Consider the following 22,922-nt stretch of genomic DNA (forward strand, 5'->3'; position numbering starts at 1 on the left):
CGCCTTTCCAAGTATACAGAACGCAAACTTATTTTATACTATACGTTAATGCAGGGCAGGAAACAAACATATTTAAAGCACACACCATGAAAAGAAAGTTCTATAATGAACTATCACCACATGCAAAAAGGGTTCTGTATAACAAAGCTATTTCCATGTCCCCAGGGGTTGACCCAGAAAAAAAGAGTGCTTTGACCTGGTTATAACAACTCTCTCTCTTGGTAACCTATCCTGGTCTTCAACAAATTATCACTCTCAAAGTTTTTCCTTCTATCAAATCTAAATCCTCAGTGTTAGAAGTTCAAGTTCATTTCCTTCTTTCAAGGAGCTATTTATTGAAGATGGGTAAAGAAGTAAAAATTAATGTCGGTAATCAAGAGAAATGACAATACAAAACCAGGTTTATTATGAGATTTTTGAAATAGCTCTAGTATGAAAGGCTTAAAACCAGCAAGTTGTATCTGGATAAGAAACTTCTATTCCTTATCTAAACAGAAATCCAATTTCAATTTAAAACTGAAACAAAGCATTCTCACTATTTGGAGCCTCTGGTAATGAAGGAAATATTTAGTACTTAGATCTGAGGTACTAAAATGTCATGAAAATTTGTATTTCTACTGTCCTTCTAGAAAAGCTCACCCGCCTGAAAAACATGCAAAGCAGACAGACATCATATAAATTCCCAGAAGATCTGCCTATTTATTGGAATCATGAATCAAGCCCAATCTCACTGTATTTGGTTTGTCTAAACTTTGTTGTGACCTCGTCAATGAGTTATAAGAATCTCCTGAGATGCAGTAGGCTAGAGCTCCTTCCATTAAAACCTCTAAACCAAGGATTCAAAGCTCAAAAGAAATCCACATTTCCAAAGACTTCTCAAAGGCAATGAGAAAGGCTTGAAGATGTTGGTTATTTGTTCTTCTAACATCTCTTAAACCTCCTTCATGTAATTCTACTGCTCACTTTTAACCCTGCTTCCTATTTCTCCCATTTCTGGTCTTACTCACCCAATACCCTAGCAAGGGAGAATATTTTTTGATTCCTGATCTCTCCCTACCTCTTTTCTCTGTCCGACAGTAGGTTTCTAGTCAGTTTCACTGATAAGTTCTTTTTTTTTTTTTTTTTTTTTGCCTTATGCGGGCCTCTCACTGTTGTGGCCTCTCCCGTTGCGGAGCACAGACTCCGGACGCGCAGGCTCAGCGGCCATGGCTCACGGGCCCAGCCGCTCCGCGGCATGTGGGATCTTCCCGGACCGGAGCACGAACCCGTGTCCCCTGCATCGGCAGGCGGACTCCCAACCACTGCGCCACCAGGGAAGCCCACTGATAAGTTCTTAATAGTACCAAGCTGTGGACTGGCAAAAATGCAGAGCGACAGTGCAAGTACACACCCTACACTCCTTAAGATACAGTTTTGTGGATTATCCTCACCTTAAGCAAATCAGCACCCCAGAATAAACACTGGTAAAGACGTGCAAAGCACCATGAGAGACTGTCATCTACAGTAGAACTTGGTCACTTTAGAAACATAGGTAACTTCTCACACACAATACATCCATGTTTATTAGTTTCTACACTTTCACAGAAATTTTACCATGTGAAGCAAGGTCAGAAAGATGTATCTATGGATAGAATTCATCCTCAAATGAAACCACCTCCACATTCTTTTGCCGGAAGTGCAAGAATTTACAGAAGAAATACAACATTGGAAAGATGCACATAAATGCACCAAATAGAAGGAGGACCCAATATTCAAGCCATATTTGAAAATTAATCCAAATTCATTGCGAAGTTATATTTATTGGTTTCTTAACATTTTTAAAAAAGTACTGTTAAGTTCATCAGTCTTAAAAAAGTAGAAGGGCTTGAGAGATGATTAGTATTATGAAAGTGACTATTAAAAACTAATACCCCAGTACATAAGCAAATTGCTTATGAAGTCTTTCCACAAAGGAATCACACACTAACTGTAAGAAACACTTAATTTTACTGATACAACTCCCTCTGAAAACAGATATGGATATTCTATATATATTGTTGGCTTTAACCTATAATGTTGTATCTTAGAAATAAAGTTTTATTTCTCAGATCAAATTTTCATAACCTTAGTAGTAGGAGCCTTACAATCATTTTGTTAGGTTTGATCGTGTACTGGTGCAGGGCATGGGAGGAGATTCAATAATCAAGTACAGAGACAGTGAGCTTTTATCAACACATGTGAGTCAATGCTGAGCCTGGTGCGCTATGGCAGAGCGCAATTGAGTGTTTTCCCCACAGGCTGTGGCTGATTATCGACTCCCCCCATTAGCATGTAGGGTGCATATTGAAGGTTCAGATAGAAGGCTGAGGGACTGCTATCCCAAGGCCAGGGCTGAAAGACAGCCTATCACTTCGCGTAACTGCAGTCCATGTGTGACAAACCTGACCTACATTTGTCCCTTTCTTTCTCACAAGAGCTTGTCACTGTTTTAAGAAGCTATTTTCTAAAATGCATAAAAGAAATGACTTTTAAAATTGCTTAGGAAATGTGCGTTCCTAAGATATCATTTATGACAATCTTACAAAGAATATAGTTTATCCAGGAGATAATCATGAAAACCTAGCCTAAAACAAGTTCAGAAACAGCAAAGAGTGCTTTAAGATGTTATCCTTTATAGTATCTTCCTATAGATTGTCATTTATACAGTATAAGTCTTAAAAGTACTCAATGAAAATTTTAATCAGTACATAATTAAATTTAATAAAAAGAAGTTTTTAAACATAAAAAACATATTAATTAGGAATGTGTAATTAAGCATTTTTCATTAGTTATAAAAAGTAGCTTTCATGGCTTCACAAGAAGCCACATCCTAGTAGTTTTGCTGACTTCTCAATGGATACATAGTAATCACTACTAAGAATAGGGCATAATTAAAAACAGTGACGGGAGGGAAGGAGTAAAGGAGGCAATAACAACTTGGTGCAAATGCTGAAAAGCGTCCCCCAGAAATGGCTGCAGACTGTGCTTCACAGAGCTGCCAGTGTGCTGGGGCTCCTCACTACAAGTACCTACCATGCCGCTGCAGGTCATACTCTTTTTTTGTTTCTTCATTCCCTAGAATTTTCCATGCCTGATCAACTTCGATGAACTTCTGTATACATTCCTCCACTGTTCCTGCTGGTACATCTGCACTTTGTTTATCCGGATGATACTGCCAATCAAAAACAAGGGGGGGTGGGGTGATGAGTAGAGAGGGTGGGGGGATAGGTTAAAAAAAAACCTCTAAATCTGAGATTTCGTTAAGAGAGAAGGTAATGAGAAGATGCAAACTAAGATGCCAAGCAACGAAACAACAGTGTTGGGCACCGGAGACAACTGCCAGGTTAATTAGAGCACTGGAGTAGCTATAAATCTACCAGTGACATGATCTGTCACAATGTGCAAAAACAGCATTTTCTGGATAATTTGCTGATGGAATCACTGGTCTCATGGACAATTTACCCAGAGAGGATGACTAACACAAACAGAAATAGGTACATGCAGACGAGCAGGACCTGATAGAGGAAGAGTACCAACTCTGTACAGAGTATGAAGCTCTCCTTATACAATATGCTTGGCTGTAGATATCATAACAATGGACTACTACTAGCTTTTCTTTTGAAATTACACAATTATTACTTTAAATTAAAACACTTCTCATCTTCTGGCTCAGCCCTGAAGATTTTAAAGTTATAAATCCCCAAACACAAATTTGTATTGAAAAATGGTTATTTCAGGGCAGATTTGTAAGAAACAATTTTAAAAAACTCAACAAAACATTTGAATACAAATTAATTGGTTAGTAAATCTTTCTTACATTTGTTTTCATGCTGAACTTTCTCCACACTGCTGGTGATCCTCACTAGCAGAGCAAAGGCTATTGTGATATTTGGTTGCCCAGAAGAACTAATGAACATCATGTATGCTGGGAGAAAGATTACAGGGCAAACAAAGAGAATCAGGCTTCCATTTTCCCTCTGGGAAACTATTTCTTTTCTTCTCCTCCTATGCCCAAATCTATCAGCTATTAATATTTAACTATTTAAGCTAATTAATATAATGACTGAAGAAAAGGAAACTTAGGCTTTATTGTTTCATCTTTTTTAGGCCATGATTTATCAAATGATGCTCATGAAAATTATTCCCATACTGAGGTTTAAGCAATCCTTAAAGCTAGGATATTACGTAATGTACCAAAGCCAAAATAGAGTAGGCTACATTAAGTTCTCTACCTAACCCATCTTCTAACACTATGTGAAGAAGTTCTGTATAACAAGTTTGGTATGAATCAATGTCATTTCATGCAACATGCTCAAATACACCACTAGTATACATTTAAGATGTATCAATACTTACATGTGAAAACACAATCTCAGTATGCCGCTAACATTGAGTAAGGCCCTAGAGAAACCATCTAATCTAGCAGCTGTATCACGAAGTACAGACTAGAAGATAGGTAATTTCGAATAGGCCACTACAGAAACCAGCAGTGGTTGATACAATGAACAGAACACAATGGACTAATCATACACCAACCAGACCAAGAAAGCCCTACAAAACCAAGAATTAGTTCCTGGCTGCCCCAAACTAAAAGCTATCACTAAATTTTGAGTCATATATCAGTTCTATGGTAGTCAAAGCACAATTCAATCATTTTCCCTAATTTGGTATTTTCCTATTATTTTAAATAAGTAATTCACCATCTGAGGCTTTTAGATCTATTCTGTTGTGCTAATAGAATGCAATAAATTTTATGCTGTGATATAGGTTTTAATTAAAAAATGAAAGTTATAGCAAGAAAATAAGTATGTCATTTGGGGTACCAAAATCCTCAGTCCAATCTGCTTTGACAGAAAGTTCCAGACCAAAATGAAGGTCTAAAAAAGATAATATTCTGTGGTAGGCTGATAATAGCCCCCCAAAATATCAGGTCCTAATCCCTAGTTCCTGTAAATGTTACCTCATTTGGAAAAGGGGTCTTTGCAGATGTGAATTAAGTTAAAGATTGGGAAGATTATCCTGAACTGTGCAGGTGGGTCCTAAATATAATCAAAGAATTTTTATAAGAAAGAGGCAGAGGGAGATGTGACACACAGAGGGGAAGGTGATGTGAAGACTGTGCAGAGAGATTTTAAATATTGGCCTTAAAGACTGGAGTGATGAGACCATAAGCCAAGGAATGCTGGCAGCCACCAGATGCTAAAAGAAACAAGGAATGGACTCTCCCCCTAGAGCCTCTAGAGGAATGGTGGCCCAGCCAATACTTTGATTTTGGCTCAGTTATACTGATTTTGGACTTCTAGCCTCCAGAATTGTGAAAGAATAAATTTCTGTTGTTTTAAGCCACCAAGTTTGTGGTAATTTATTCCAGCAGCCACAAGAAATTATACACAATCTAAATACATCTACAGTTTAAAACTAGAATATAACAGACACAACTTCTAAAGATAGTTCAATTAAAGGTCTATTAATAAAATGGTGTCATTATTATGTACATTTATATATATATATATATATATATATATATTTGGCCAAGTTGGGTCTTCATTGCTGCACACAGGCTTTCTCTAGTTGCAGTGAGCGGGGGATACTCTTCGTTGCGATGCGCAGGCTTCTCACTGTGGTGGCTTCTCTTGTTGCGGAGCACGGGCTCTAGGCGCGCAGGATCAGTAGTTGTGGCGCACGGGCTTAGATGCTCCACGGCACGTGGGATCTTCCCGGACCAGGGCTCGAACCCATGTCCCCTGCACTGGCAGGAGGATTCTTATCCACTGCACCACCAGCAAGTCCCATCAAGGCTTATTCTTTGCTCTTCTTCACTTTGAATCCCACTAGCCAAACTTTCCCACTGTTGAGAGCCCAAAGCTATTCCTACTTCATTCACTCAATGACCAAATGAAAGACAGAAAATCTATAGCATCCTGTGTTCCAGGGTCTGACTTACTAACTGAGGAGCCAGAAACAGCCACAAAAAGATAGCATAAGCTTTCTTACTTTAGAAAAATGCCAGCTAAATCATACAAACAGCAGGGAGTTCTGAGGAAAACACTCACCAATCAAATACAGAAAATATTGATACTCTTAATTAACAGAATAGGTATATACTAAAATCAATGTTGCAAAGTTCATTTATTTTAACTTCTATTTGCTACCAGTACTAAACTGAAATGCATTTTGCTGGAATTGGAAGAACTTAAGTCACCTAGAAGCAAGGAACTCAAAATTAAGAAATCAGCAAATCTTTCAACAAACAATTGGAAAATTAAAGTTTAAGAAATTACCAATTGCAATAGCCTCAAGGTCAAAAAAATGGAAAGAAATGGAAAGAAATAATATGTTCATGATGGGAAGATCATGTCCATCTTTCCTAAACTGATACACAAATTTTATGCAATTCCTATAGAATTCCAGTGAGCCACTCTGAAGAAGTAGACAAGATGATGATAATATTTACATGGAAAAACAAAGGATCTAGAACAGGCAAAAGAATCTTCAAAAAGCACATAGTTGAAGGACTTACATGATTTCATGACTTAATATAAAGCTATGGTAATCAAGACTGTAGTACTGGCATAAATATATAAAAATAGACAGTGGAACAGAAGAGTCTAGAACTAGAACATATGTATACAGTCACTTGATTTTCAACAAAGGTGCCAAGGCAGTTCAACTGGGAAAGGACAATCTAGAACAAATGATGTTGAAACAACTGGATGTCCATGTGGAAAAAAATTAACCTCAATCCCAATCTCATTACATACACAAAAATCAATTCAAGATGAATCATAGATATAAATGTAAAACACAGAACCACAAAGCTTCTAGAAGGGAACACAAGAGAATATCTTTGTCCCTTGGCAGGGACTGCTTTGACAAAAAGCACAAACTATAATGAAACAAAATGGATAAACTGAACCTCATCAAATTTTAAAATTTTCTGCTCATCAAAGATACCATTAAGAGAGTAAACAGACAAGCCACAGTCTGGGAAAAAAAATACTGGCTAAATAATTATCTAACAGAGGACTTGTATCCAGAGTAAACAAACAAACAAAAATCCTATAAATCGATGGTAAAAAGACATACTAATTAAAAATCAGGGGAAAAAACCTGAACAGACGTTTTTCAAAAGAAGACATGAATAGACAATTACACACGAATGTACATTCAAACCTTTTCATTAATTATCAGGGAAATGTAAATTAAATCATGAGATACTTTTAAACACCTAATAGAATAGCTCAAATAAAAAAGACTGATGACACCAAATGCTGATGAGAATATGGAATAACTGGAACACTCATATGTTGCTGGCAGGAAACAATTTGGCAATTTGTTGTAAACAAACACATATATCTACTCTGTGGTCAAGCAATTCCACTTCTGGATAGTTACCTAAGAGAAATAAAACATAAAAATGTATGTCCGCAAAGAGACTTATCAAAGAATGTACTAACACTCTTATTCATAACAACCACAACCTGGAACCATAAATGTCTATCAACAGGAAAATGGATAAACTATAGTATATCCATAGGGGAATACTATTCAACAACATAAAAGAAAAAAACTATGATACACTCAATAATAACACAGATGAATATCTAAAACATTATGTTGGGACTTCCCTGGCGGTCCAGTGGTTAAGACTTCACGTTTCCACTGTAGGGGGCATGGGTTCAATCCCTTGTTGGGGAACTAATATCTCACATGCCTTGGTGTGGCCTAAATAAATTAATTAATTAAATATTATGTAGAGCAAAAGAAGCAAGAACAAAGGGTACACAGTATATGATTACATTGATATGAAATCCAAATTCAGGCAAAATTAAATCTATACAGTTGGCCCTCCATATCTCTGGATATGCCATTCTATATAAAGGACTTGAACATCCTTGGTTTTTGGTATCCTCAGGATGTCCTGAACCAATCCCCCAAGAATACCTAGGGATGACTATAGTAATAAAAGTTAAACGTTGGTTTCCAGGTTGGAACAGGGCATAGGGGATATAAGTTAACTAGAAATGGACATAAGAGAATTTTCTGGAAAAACAGAAATGTTCTATATCTTGTTTGGGGTGGTAGCAACATGGTATCAAATTTCACCAAACTGAACACTTAAGATCCATGCATTTTTCAGTGTATGTTGACCATATCTCATAGAAAAATACCTTCAAATATGTCTAAATGTTTTAAAAGGAATCTAATGAATCTTTCTAAGCCACAAAGGAAAATGAGAAATTTCTTTCAATATTAAACAGAGAAAAGTAAAATAAAAATATAGAAAACTAATGAAAAGACAGATATGAATTAGTGAAAAGTTTGAATTACAGCCTAGTTTATGGAAATATAGTTTTACTTACTTTCAAGTACATATGCCAACCTCCAAAAACTTTAAAACATTTAAAAAAGTTTAGTGTTGCTGAGTAGAGGACTAAAGTACATTCAAAATTAAAATATGATAAATATGTCACAACACTAAAAATACCGAGAGAGTATCTCTCTGTGATTCTTTACTATAATAGGACAAAGCTGTCTATCTCCAAAGTTTTAGCAAAGTGCTATTTTACTATTCTTAATTGACTTGACACTCACAACTTTACGGTCTATGTAACTTCCTCACATGAGGGGAAAACTATTCAATTATATAGACCTATGGTTTTCAAATCCCCAAGCCACTTATTGAGGATGAGAAAAATGAACACAAACAAAAGATTAAAAAACTGTCTTGATACAAAAATAAAGGATCACTCATGACACTACAAAAGATATACAGAAAATAATTTTTTAACAGAATTGGTATGTGCTATCTACTATCTAATTGATAACTAATATTTTAATTATGGACTCTTAATTCTGACTAGCTGAGATTTTATGGCAATGGGTTGTTCAATATGGAACATTTTATTTTGACTTTAGATTTTCTCCAAAGAGTAAATCCAAGTGCTTTCAAAATTCCTAATTCTGGAGTGACTGTCACATTGTGTCAGCTCAGTGCAACTCAAAATGCGGTCATCAGATTTGCAGCATCAGCATTATCTGAGAGTTCGTTAGAAGATGGCCCCATCTCAAACCTACAGAGTGACCCCAGAATCTGTTTCACCAAACTCTCCAGGCAATTATTATGCATGCTAAAGTCTGAGAAGCACACTGTTAGCCTCTACTGCTTAAAACAAAGAATTATTTGCAAGTTAGAAAATGAGTGCTTGATAAAAATTTCCCCTTGACAGATGCATTCCTCCAAATACTAAAAAAAAAAAGTGAGTGACACTCCGCAACTGTTAACCTATAACACCACAAAGAAAATTACATTAAGTGTACCAAGTCAGAAATTTTTCGATATTTGATATCTTTTGTTCAGTAATCATAAATGCCAACCTCTTTATTTCATTGTTTGCACAAATGCCAACTTACTTCAGTGATGAAGAAGCTGATGAAATCTGAACAATATGCAAGTGGTATTTTAACCTGTTGAATTTTTTTAAAGAGGGGGGTATAATTTGTATGAGTCTTCAGCTACTGAAGACTGCAATGGTGTCCACTGATAGGTTTAACACAAGTGCCAAGTGTTTTTCTATTAGAAAACACAGAGACAAGTGTTTTTCTACTAGAAGGGGAAAGAAAATTGAAGTATGTGTAAATTGTGAAAAGAGTATATAATACAATACATTGTGAAAATTCTAGCAACTTCTAAAAGTTTTTAGTGAAAATTAATATATTCATTATATTACCAAATGAATCATACTTCCAAATAACCTTTTCTATTCACTAAGCAACGTAAAGTTGAAATGAAATGGTATTTCTTTACAGTGAATGCATAAGACAGTTTTATGGTAAATGAACCACTACACAATAAGGTAATATTGGACCTAAACAGCGGTTGATCTGCTTAAATGCCTTTCTTACATTCCTTTTTAAAAGGAAATATTGCTTTATTTTACCAATAGCTTGCTACTTAAACGTTAAATCAAACAAAAAGTTAAGGAGGTCATATATTAAGCCTTTACTACACATTTGTGATTATACTGTTTGATTAAAAAAATATTGACTGCAAAAAAAAAAATAACAACTATGAAAAGGACTTCGGGCAAATTTGATTAAACAAAAATTCCCACATCATCATGCTGATATTATTTGATCTACCAAGGTGGCCCCTGAGCATATAGCACTTTGATTTTTCTCTATACATTAACAATGAGTTTAGTACCATTAACAGAATGCTAGCTCTCATCACTAGTTTCACACTTTCTTGAATTCCAGAACCAAATTTCAAATATCTTCTAAGAGCTATCTTATTAGCACTACAAGTTCAACACATCTAAAACCCAATTTATCATCCAGACTCTAAAATTAGTTCCTTCTCCTGCTGAATTCCTTGTCTGTTAAGATCACCACCGAGCTTAATAAATGCTGAATGAATGCATGAAAGAAAAATACATTTCCTAATAATCCAAGCTACAATATCAAGGTAACCTCCCTTTTTCTCATCCCATTAAGCACCAAATTTTGTAGATTCTACCTACATAATGTTCTTTCTATTCCTAATGACAAACCTAGTTCAAACCAACAGTAGCTCCTACCTAGTCTCCAGCATTCATCTTCTAACAGCTCTCCAGTGCATCTACCTGCTTCCAAATTCACTCGCCTTAACTTAAAACCCTGACCATGTTATTCTCCACCTCAAAAATTTTAATTGTCCACATATTTCATAATAAATGAGTCATATTTAATCCTTACAAGTAAAGTCCTCCAATAAAAGAACCCAACCTACCATTCAAGCTTTATCTATTACAAGTATTATAGATATGCCATCTATGTCAGTCTAGTCGTTCTACACATTCTAGACTAGACCTTCAGATATCACCCTTGAACATTCATACCTCTCTGTTTCCATGTCTTACTTACGCTGTTGTCTCCAATGGAACATCCGCCACTAGTTCAAATGTACCTCTTCCATGAGGGTGTGTTTAATATCCCTAGTCAGAGGGCATCACACTAGTTTTGTATATGTGCAACACTGTATCTTAACCGTATCTGTATCTCTTGCCAAGCCCCAATAGGACCAATGCTGAATTTCCATAATATCACAGTAGATACACATTTCCAAACAGATTATAATGCAGAATACTACTGAGGAACTTCAAAATGCAGCAAACATATAAACACTGAATAAAAGCTTATTGTGGGTCATTTTTATTTAGACTTCCCATGCTTTTGTGAGTCCAGTCATCACTACATTTTGAGGCACTCATCACCTCTAAAGATAATAGAAACTCATTTCTTTGGACCTCAGTTGTGAAATAAAATTGAAAAGGTCAAGTTGACAGAATTATGCAATAGGCATTAGTAAATATGACCACAGTAATATGTGACAACTAAAATAGCATTCCCCAACATTTTTACTGGTGAAGAACTGCTTTTGATTTATCAAAGTATTAAATATAGGCTCCATTAAAATATTTCATGAAAATTAGATTCTTAATCTTTGATAATTTTATAAAAACCAAGGACCTTTTCCCTAAAGTGCTTATCACATCATTGTCTCTCCTCTCAAAAGAACTACAGTTCAGTCAATAAAAGTTAATTCCAAAGCAACTATACCCCAATTAAAAAAGAAAAGTTAATTCCAAATAACTCCATCTCTTTGCTCTTATTCTTTAAACACTATGACAGGTGGCCCTCACCAACACTGCCGAAGCCTTTCCCAACTCTACCTTTTCATCTCCTTCTCTCACATAGCACCGTCTTATGCTCGTCTCTCTTCCAATCTCCCCTCAAAACTCCTCCAAAATATGCCCCAGATCCTAAGAGGTCCTGTAGTGTAACACCCGCCGCCCCACCTGAAGTGAACTGGTAGAGTCCTGATTACCTGCTGCAGAGACCAAGGCTCATATCTGAGACCTCACTTTCCTTCCACATCTGACACAAGTGGCATGCCTGAATTTCTGCCTGTAAACCCCATTCTGCCACCACCCACCAGAAAAGAAGAATCAAGTGTGGCTGGAAGGAAAGAGGCCAAGGGCATGAGTGCTCCCCACCACTGGGCCTCTGAGGTTTCTAGAAGTTAAGGATGGAGACAACGGGGTCTCTTAGGCAACTAGTAAAGAACTAGGGTTGTAGGAGAGCAGTTTCTCTCTGCCATTTTGCAACACAACAAACTTCCATAATAGCCTTCTACAGAAGGGTCTACCTGCAAAGAAAATAGATGAGGAAACCAGGAAGGAGTACAGAATCACCTTATCTAATTCTCCTCAGGTTCAAGAAAGTCTTCCTACTACACTTCTTGGTCTTGCTTGCCGTAATTGGCAATGGTTATTAACCTCTCAAACGCACTATACAACAAGGGGGAAAAAGACTGTCCTTGGATCATCAATCAGAACAGATAGTACAATTATACATATTAAACCCTAACTTTCCATCACTTTGAAAAACTAGAAATTCCTAAGTTGATATATTTAAAAAACAAAACCAAAACAAACAACGCCCCCCCACAAGGACATCTCCTTTCCCAAAATAATCTTCCCTGGTTCATTGCTATCCCCACCTCCCTCAAAGTATGTATCTTTCTATACCTGTTTTTTTTTAAATGCTGAATTACCTATGTTTATTGATAGCTTGTAATTAGCAGACCTCTTAAAAAGTTGTTTTATATTTGAAGAAACTGAAAGACAAAATATCAAGTAATATTATTCAAATGAATAATATGTTGAAGTATATATTTTAAGGGTCAGACACAAGAATTTGTGTGACTAAGGCACAGCTAATCTTACAGAGTAGGACTGTATTATTATAATTAATTTAAGTGAAATCATTAGGATTCAAAGTTAATATAGCCACTCTCCTTTTCAAAAATTATTGGTTTTTCAGATATAAACTTGTGATTTTAATTTTCTCCCATTCTACCAAACCCTGGCTTTTTTTTTTAATTTTATTGAAGTATACTTGATTTACAATGTTATGTTAGTTTCAGGTGTACAGCAAAGTGATTCAGATATATATATACACACACACACACACATATATTCTTTTTCAGATTCTTCTCCATTATAGGTTATTACAAGATATGGAACATAGTTTCCTGTGCTATATAGTAGGTTCTTGTTGTTTACCTATTTTATATATAGTAGTGTGTATTTGTTAATCCCGAACTCCTAATTTATCACCCCTACCCTGTCCCCTTTGGTAACCACAAGTTTGTTTTCTATGTCTGTGAGTCTATTTCTGTTTGCAAATAAGTTCATTTGTATCATTCTTTTAGATTCCACATATAAGTTATATCATATTATACTTGTCTTTCTCTGTCTGACTTACTTCACTTAGTATGATAATCTCTAGGTCCATCCATGTTGCTTCAAATGGCATTATTTCATTCTTTTTCATGGCTGAGTAATATTCCATCTTACATATATATATATATATATATATATATATATATACACGCACACACACACAACATCTTCTTTATCCATTCCTCTGTCAATGGACATTTAGGTTGTTTTCCATGTCTTGGCTACTGTGAATAGTGCTGCTATGAACATAGGGGTGCATGTATCTTTTCCAATTACAGTTTTCATCTTTTCTGGATATATGCCCAGGAGTGAAATAGCTGGTTCATATGGTTCACTTTATTTTTAGTTTTTTAAGGAACCTCCCTACTGTTCTCCATAGTGGCTGTACCAACTTACTTTCCCATCAACAGTGTAGGAAGGTTCCTTTTTCTCCACACCCTCTCCAGCATTTATTATTTGTAGACTTTTTCATGATGGCCATTCTGACCAGTGTGAGGTGATACTTCATTGTGGGGTTTTTTTTTTAAATGAATTTATTTTATTTTATTTATTTGTTTTTGGTTGCTTTGGGTCTTCGTTGCTGCACGCGGGCTTTTGTCTGGCTGCAGCAAGCAGGGGCTACTCTTTGTTGCGGTGCATGGGCTTCTCATAGCGGTGGCTTCTCTTGTTGCGGAGCATGGGCTCTAGGCACGCAGCCTTCAGTAGTTGTGGCACACGGGCTTAGTTGCTCCGTGGCATGTGAGATCTTTCCAGACCAGGGCTTGAACCTGTGTCCCCTGCCTTGGCAGGTGGATTCTTAACCACTGCACTACCAGGGAAGCCCTTCACTGTGGTCCTGATTCACATTTCTGTAATAATTAGTGATGTTGATAGAGCACCTTTTCATGTGCCTGTTGGCCATCTGGACGTCTTCTTTGGAGAAATGTCTACTTAGGTCTCCTGCCCATGTTTTGATTGGGTTGTTTGATTTTTTGATATTGAGCTGTATGAGGTGTTTATATATTTTGGAAATTAATCCCTTGTCAGCTGCATCATTTGCAAATATTTTCTCCCATTCCATAGGTTGTCTTTTCATTTTGTTTATGGTTTTCTTTGCTGTGCAAAAGCATTTAAGTTTAATTAAGTCCCATTTGTTTATTTTGCTTTTGTTTCCATTACTCTAGAAGACAGATCCAAAAAAATATTGCTGCAATTTATGTCAGAGTGTTCTGCCTATGTTTTCCTCTATGAGTTTTATAGTACCCAATTTTACATTAGGTGTTTAATCCATTTTGAGTTTAGTTCTGTATATGGTGTTAAAGAATGTTCTTATTTCATTCTTTTACATGTAGCTGTCCAGTTTTCCCAGCACTGCTTATTGAAGAAACTGTCTTTTCTCCATTGTATATTCTTGCCTCCTTGGTCATAAATTAATTGACTGTAAATGAGTGGGTAAATGCAGAAAAAGCTTTTGATAAAATTCAGCATCCATTTTATGATGAACAAAAAACTCTTTGGAAAGTGGGCGTAGAGGTAACATACCTCAACATAATAAAGGCCACATATGACAAACCCACAGCTAACATCATACTGAAAGGTGAAAAGCTGAAAGCATTCCCTCTAAGATCAGGAACAAGACAAGGATGCCCACTCTTGCCACTTTTATTCAACGTAGTTTTGGAAGTCCTAGCCATGGCAATCAGAGAAGAAAAACAAATAAAAGAAATCCAAACTGGAAAGGAAGAAGTACAACTGTCACTGTTTGCAGATGACATTATACTATACATAGAAAATCCAAAAGATGCCACCAGAAAACTACTAGAGCTCATCAGTGAATTTGGTAAAGTTGCAGGACACAAAATTAATACACAGAAATCTGTTTCATTTCTATATACTAACAATGAACTATCAGAAAGAGAAATTTAAACAATCAAATTTACCATCACATCAAAAAGAATAAAATATCTAGGAGGGGCTTCCCTGGTGGCGCAGTGGTTGAGAGTCCGCCTACTGATGCGGGGACATGGGTTCGTGCCCCAGTCCGGGAGGGTTCCGCATGCTGCGGAGCGGCTGGGCCCGTGAGCCATGGCCGCTGAGCCTGCGCGTCCGGAGCCTGTGCTCCGCAATGGGAGAGGCCACAACAGTGAAAGGCCCGCGCAAAAAAAAAAAAAGGCCAGCAAAAAAAAAAAAAAATCTAGGAATAAACCTACCTAAGGATGCAAAAGACCTGTACACTGAAAACTGTAAAACACTGATGAAAGAAACTGAAGAGGACACAAACAGATGAAAAGATATTCTTGGATTGGAAGAATCAATATTGTTAAAATGACCATACTACCCAAGGCAATCTGCAATCTACAGATTCAATGCAATCCCTAACGAATTACCAATGGCATTTTTCACAGAACTGACTTTCTAAAAAAAAAAAACTCTATTGAGCTATAATTCATATACCAAAAGATTCACCCATTAAAAGTCTACAATTCAGTGGTTTTAGAATATTCACAGAATTGTTTGTGCAACTATATCACTAATTTCAGAACATTTTCACCACCCACTAAAGAAATCCTGCATCCATTAGCAGTCATTCGCTATTTCTCTTTCCTCCTATCCCCCAACCAATCTACTTTCTGTGTCTGTGGATTTGCTTATTCTGGACAGGTATGATAGACACACTCATGCATAGCATATATACATACACATATATTAATTAATTTTAAAACACATTTGTGATTTTTAAGTATCTATAAAAATGAACCTTCCTCAGTTACTTTGGGAATGTTGGTGAATAGCTAAGAATGTGAAAGAGTATATAAACAAAAAGTATATGCTCTTCTTGAGCTCAAAATTTAGTTCCATAACATAACAGACCTTACTAACGCATTCATTGTGAAAAGTCCTCTGAATTTATTTATTGATATAATAGGATCCTACATATAACATAGTCCCATAGTCCCCAGAGAAAGCCTTACTGTAAAGCTTCAGTGTGATTATGTAGCAGCCAAATTGACAGAACAGTATGAGGAAGTGTACATCTACCAGACTTGCTAATGATTGCCTCTAATCTTCAAAAGAGTTATTTTAACACCATTAATATTTTTTAAGAGACCTTTTGGTCTGATCATAGCTGCTTTAAAATCTCTGCTAAATGTCACTATAACAATGATTTCCTTTGAAACCACGTTAAGAGACTCATTCTGAGATTATTGGCAGTTCCAAGAAAATGGGGTAAAAAAGGAGGAAAAAGAAGAGGAAGGAGGAGGGGAGTAGGAGGATAGGGAAAGGCAGAGGAAGGGGAAGAGAAGGGGTGGTGGAGAAAGAAGTGCCGGCGAAGGGGGAGGGAGACAGAAGAGGAGCAGAAGGAATGAGAAGAGGAAAAGCAAGCATAAGCGAGGGAAGAGACTGAAAAACACTGAAGGGAAGCAAAGCCATGAAATATTTACAGGAGGTACTGATGTTTTTCAGATAAAAGAATTGAGAGGTAGACTGCAGGAACTGGATTCACAGAAATGAAATGTAAGAAGTAGGATGATACGTGGCTGGGTAATTTAATTCATGGCAAAACCTTTCATTACCAAGATCAACCTCTGTAATATACTTTGAAATGTGAGATTTACTAACTCTAACATACAATCTTGAATCAAATCGTTTGCTAGTCACATGCCTTTTCTTTTGTTGGCTATATGCAAGTGTAATACAACCTCTTCCTCTTTGTACATAAGATTTTTAATCTTAAGCAATAGGTTACATTATATCCAATTTAAGTGTAAACCAGATTGCCCCCACCCCCCAAAAATCGTATCAAACAAGTTTTTGATGACGTACTCAACATGAGCTACACAGAGAATTCCAAGCTTAACACTCTCCCTCCAATATCGCCCGATGATAATTAGAAGCAGTATGCTGGCTAACTTCATCTACCCTCTGGGGTCAGGGAAGACACGGTTTTTGTATAATTAAGGACTTAAAGAACCAATGCCAAACTTATTCTTGATAAATAAGAGTGGTCACATACACCTACAGATCCTACAGAGCCGCTTTCCTGCAGCAACTCTGAGCCCCACTCTGTAGCCATCAAGGCCATCAGGTACTAATTAGGTAGTGTGTTCTGTCAACGCTTTCATGCTCTTCTTTTATTAATTGATCATTCTGCCACATTAACGATACTAGTACACGTGCATTGAATTCCCTCAAGTACTTTACCCGAGATAGAAAAGAAAGCAAAGAAGATATGAGAATGTCACAGATTTACATTACCTACCTCATATTTGAATCAACACTAAGACTGTTTCCTCTAAAAGTTATCTATTTCTTTTACTTGCAGAAATGCTCCCCTAAACTTAAAATGTACAAATTTTCCTTTAATAAAATGTAACTTCCATTGATTTAACCCTTATAAACTACAATGGGAATAAAATTCCCATTTTCATAAAGAAGTGTTCAAAAATTAATGGTGGGATTAAATGCATAAAGGCTGGAGAGGTAGTGGCAATTCTTCTTAATTCTAACCACCTAATGGCGAGGGAAATTTGCCTAAAATGAAACTCCATAAACAAGAGAAGTGACCTTAGTCTGATAAAAACTGATGAGTAAAAAGAAAGCATTTAATAACTGTAGTTAAATTCAATGAATATAATATAGTATTTCTGAGATAAAGGTCTAAGTAAGCTTCTTGGGACACTGAGAAAACACACATCCTCTGAGATACTTTTTGGTTTTCCTTATTGCAAATCACTGTTATTATGAAGCAGCCATTAAAGAGTTGGTGAGGAAGTGCCGTTAAGATGGTGCAGTAGTGATTCTCTAATGAATCTGCGTACAGTTTAGGTACCAAGAGAGATACACACTGACTGACATGGCTGAGTTTTGTTTCATTTTCTGTATGACACTTACTAGCTTAAAACAAGATTATGTTACAAAAAGTTAGGTATAAAATTACTACAATTGTGTCCTTTACGCTTTGACAATATATTAAAATTATGAAGGATTGAAAAAAACAATTACAAAGGTAAAGTCAAGTACAACTCACTACTGCCACCTAATGCTTAGTAAAATATTGCCTAAAGAAGCAGTCAACACCTCATGTACCACTTTATGCAACCGTAAACTGTTGAAACATGATTTTAAAAACATCTTCATGGTTTTCTAATTCAGATAGGGAAAATATAATCCATGTTCAAGACTGGCAGCCCAAAAGTGTGTTTATCCATTCAAAAAAGTCTCATTAACCACTTTACTACAAATCAGATACCGTGCTAGCCAATGAGGATCCATGATGGACAAAAACCAGGATCCCTGCCCTTGATGGACTCAGAGTCTAGCGGGGGAGTGCAGATAGGTAAACAATTAATTATAATGGGAAGGATGAGGTGCTAAGAAAAGATGACAGCATGAAAAAGTTGTTAACTTAGAATAAATTTCGGGAGGTTTCTTAATAAAGACACTTGACTGGGTTTTGAAGGATGAATAGGAGTCGGCCTGTGGAGGAACTGTGGAAGGGTGGAAGGGGAAAGGCATTACGTGCAGAGAGAAACAGCAAATACAAGACAGGAAAGTACTAAGATGGATATTAGAGTTACGAATAGCAGAACTGTAAGCTACGGTGGAAATGAGTAAAAGAACCAGTGAGTAGGGAAAGTTATGAGATGAAGTTGAAAAGCCAGATTGAGCTTAGACCATAAAGGTACTTTTTAGTATGCTAAAAAAAACATGGACTTTTCCCTACTTAAAACTTTACTTACTTGTTTCAAAGACAAAAAAATCTAACCTGATGGTGGGATGGAAGGGGTATGGAGAATAGGTAGGCGGAACTGCAAAAAGGAAACTACTGCAGTCCTCCTGCAACACTCCTGAGGAACTCTGTGAACAATGCTGAGGAGGAAGACAGGAGACAGACAAGGGGAAAGGTGGGAGCCTGGGGACATAGACTTGGAAGGCACCTGTGAAGCAGATAAAGCTACAGGAATACGCAGAGAGCAGTCCTTCTCAACTTTTTGAGTTCTGAACTCCTCCATGAATCTGATAAAAAGCTGGGGGAAAGGAAATACACACACAATTTTGTGTACAATTGAGGGATTAAAACCTCTAAAAGAACCTAAGCCTTAGATTAAGACAAGAGTTGGTGATACAGGAAGAAAGATAAAACTCTGAAGGACAGTAACATTTACATCAGATAAAGGAAAAGATGCTAGAAAAGAAAACAGAGCAGTGAGCAACAAGGTAACCGGGAAACAGGATCCAGAGAAGCCCAGGGAAGAAAGTTCTAAGGCAGATAAAAGACCTGTGACAGTAGTAAACCCACAGAATATGGTAAGTAGGGGGACATGGGCCATTTTAGTAGGCACCATTGAGAAGAAGGGCAGTAGTGAGAGAGGGGTGAGAAGCAAGTAGATGGTAGTCAAGGAATGTTTGGCAAGGTAGAAGAGCGGAGTGACAGTCAGAGCAGCCAAGGCCAAAGGGGAATGTTTTTAGAAGACGTTTTACTGGATGAGTGGGAAAAGCTAGTGAAAAGGGAGAATTCAAGACAGAGGAAAAAAGGGAACTGGAGCAGGCCTAACCATAAAATATGAAAAACTGAACTCTCATTCTGGGTTTGTTATTGCTAGTCATGTGACCCTAGAAAAGTTATTCAGTTGTACAAGATTTCTTCACCTGAAAAATGGAGAGAAAGCTTGCTAAACTACAAGCTACTTATGAAAGTAAGAACCTTTGTCCATCATATTACCATGAACTATATCTGCAGCACCTAGCACAGTGCCTGTAAGACCCTCAATAAATCTTTAATGAATAAATTATCTGTCCATACACCTCACAGTGTTTTGCTAAACTCAAATGACATAATGTGAGTGAACATATTCTGAATACAATTTAAATTTTTTTAAATGAGGGTGGCATGAGAGGAAGGTCATTGTAAGACCTCCAACGTAAATTAATAAATGCAAGAGATGTTCATTATTCAAGGATTCTATATTTGCAAATTCACCTACTTGCTAAAATTTACTTGTAACCCCCAAAACAACACTTATAATGCTCTCACAGTCATTCACAGAGATGCACAGAGTGGTAAAAATTTTGAATCATCTAACATGCACGTTCCCAGCTGAGGTCAAACAAGGATTTCATGTTTCAGCTCTCATACTGCATGTAAATAAGTAACCTTTTTACAGATTATTTAGTGCCACATTTTTCATACTTTGTTTTTCGTTGTCCTTTTTTACTGTTTAAAATGATCCTCAAGCATAGAGCATTAAGTGCTGTCTAGTGTTCCTATGTACCAGAAACCTATGATGTGCCTTACGGGGGGAAATACATATTTTAGATAAGCTGCTTCTTTCAGGCATGAGTTACAGTGCTGTTGGCCCTGAGTTCAACATTAATGAATCAACAACGTATATTAAAGTGTCTTTAAGCAGAAGCATACATAAAACAAGGTTATGCACTGATCACTTGCTGAAAATATTGTGACCAGAGGCTCACAGGAACCTAACCCTGTATTTCCCCTATGAGCAGTGTTTCAGTGTTTGCTAATTCTGTGTTTGTGGCAACTTTAAAGAACATAACCACAGCAAATAAGAAGAACTGACTGTATAATAATATATATATTACAATTAATTTACACCCATCACTTTTGAGAGCTCTCTCTCCTCTCCTTCTCTCCTGCCACACCCCAGGAAATCCTTAGCTAAGAATATCGGCCATGAGGATTCTATGCCCTTCTTCCAACCATAGCCATGCCTTACCCCCCTCCTTCTAGGGGCTCAGGACACAGGAAATCACTACCCAAACAGCCTCAAGTCATAGGAGCGTAGAGCACAGTAAGGACCCTGGGCGGGTGTGGGAAGAGAAGGAGGCAGGACAGTGGTGGCTTCCTCTGCCCTGCTGCATTAAGGCATGGAACTCCAAGCACTCTACATGCAATCCTGGCTTTCCAGGTCAATATGAAGGGATATTTGTCATGAAAATATATTTTTCAAGATAAAAGAACTTATTTAATATTATGTTAGCTTGACTTATAGCTTTTAAATATTTAAGCATCTGTCACATAGACCCCCATTTCTAATCTTTTTCTAAGCCTAAGTAAATATTAATATTTACTTGTTAATAAATAAGTAAATATTAAATGGGCCTTATTAATATTATGTTACGGCTATCACCTTTTCATAACCTTATCAAAAGAGGAAGGGGAAAAAAACAGTTCAAGAAATGTCCTCAGATTTTTAGTGACCTTAGTGGTAGTTTACTTAGCTTGAAAAAGGAACAACTCTTTCAACAATAATTAAATTTATAAGATTTACTTAGCTTCCAGGGAGATCACAGTCAATCATATGGCAGACCATGAGTGATTTAACCTTTACATTTCTGGTATCTTCACACATTTTAACACAAGACAACAAAGCAACAGGTATATCTTAATATATAATTTATTTCAGATGTTTTACTGGCTTAGTATGTGTGTAAGTAGTATGTGTGTAAGATGGCATTCGCAGTGCAGTCAGGGATATCTAGATAGTCATAGAATTTGAGGGAGTTCTAGATGCAGAAAGTCCATTATAAGAGTAAATCCTAAAATTTGCTTAATACACCTGAGAAGATCATGGCTAAAACAAAACATGATTAAATACTTACCTTTTCTGGCCTTTCTTATTACGCAACAAGTGCTCCAGTTGAGTACTTCACCACCTGAAGCTCATTTTAACACTGACTTTCTAAAAGTCCAATACTAAGATTGTAGAATAATGTGCCACATTATTTTTAAATAATTTTTTAAATTACAAGATAGTATGCAAGGGCCACTGTGATTATGAAGCAGTCGTGTCCAAACTAAAAGATGCATTAAAATGGGTAACTAAGGCTTTTTAAAAAACCTTTCTTAGTCTTACAATTTTAATGACTATTAATTCCTCCTTCCTAAGAAAAGTATCCTCTAACTTAATAAACTGAGAACTATACACTTATATTCCCTATTTTGTTTTTCAGATACTGTCCTTTAAGTAGCAATACATTTATTCTTCTTGGTCTCAATAGTCTCCTCTCAACATATTTAAAGTTTTCAAAAATATGTCTTCAGACTATTGAAAACCTAAAGCACTAAAGGTTCTACAGTCTTGGCTAAACTATTAAAAATGAACTGTAACAGCTGGACAGCCTCCGAGGACAGCTATAGACAAAACATCGGCTCAAAGATGGCCACAGGTCAAATCACTTCACATGCTGTGGCTCTATTTTGTCATCAGTTCACATGGATCAAGGACCATCTAACATCATCACTGAACCCATAAGGAATAACAGAAAAGGGAGAACAGTACTGCAACCAACATAGAGAGGACATAGAGAGGACAAAATAAGAGAGACAACTCCCTTCTTAATCCTTCTATTCTATTTCAGCAAAATCCAGTGCAATCAACCAATGCATGTAGAGAGAGTCTATTATACAAAGTACACAGAGTTGGTGCTACCAAGGACAGAAAAATTACAGACAGGACTCCTGCCTTCAAAAACTACATTTAGCTGAGAGGCAGCCATAGGCATAAGTAATTACAGTAAAGACAGAATGTGGTCAGTGGGACAACAGAGTTACAATGTATCAATGGAACACATAAGGTGAGACTTTCAGGAAGGAGTTATTTTGAGCTGTAC

At 36.7% G+C, this 22,922-nt stretch overlaps 1 protein-coding gene across 2 annotated transcripts in view; it reads right to left on the minus strand.

Moving 5' to 3' along the window:
• DNAJC24 (DnaJ heat shock protein family (Hsp40) member C24) overlaps positions 1–22,922 on the minus strand; it is a 60,979-nt gene that overhangs the window by 12,787 nt on the left and 25,270 nt on the right. For both annotated transcript variants that reach the window (XM_067749532.1, XM_067749531.1), the window contains exon 3: positions 3,052–3,190. In XM_067749532.1, coding sequence (XP_067605633.1) covers positions 3,052–3,190 — 139 coding nt within the window. The remainder of the gene's footprint in view (positions 1–3,051; positions 3,191–22,922) is intronic.

Source organism: Pseudorca crassidens, chromosome 9 (genome assembly GCF_039906515.1).
Source record: "Pseudorca crassidens isolate mPseCra1 chromosome 9, mPseCra1.hap1, whole genome shotgun sequence".
In the NCBI taxonomy this organism is placed as follows: Eukaryota; Metazoa; Chordata; class Mammalia; order Artiodactyla; family Delphinidae; genus Pseudorca; species Pseudorca crassidens.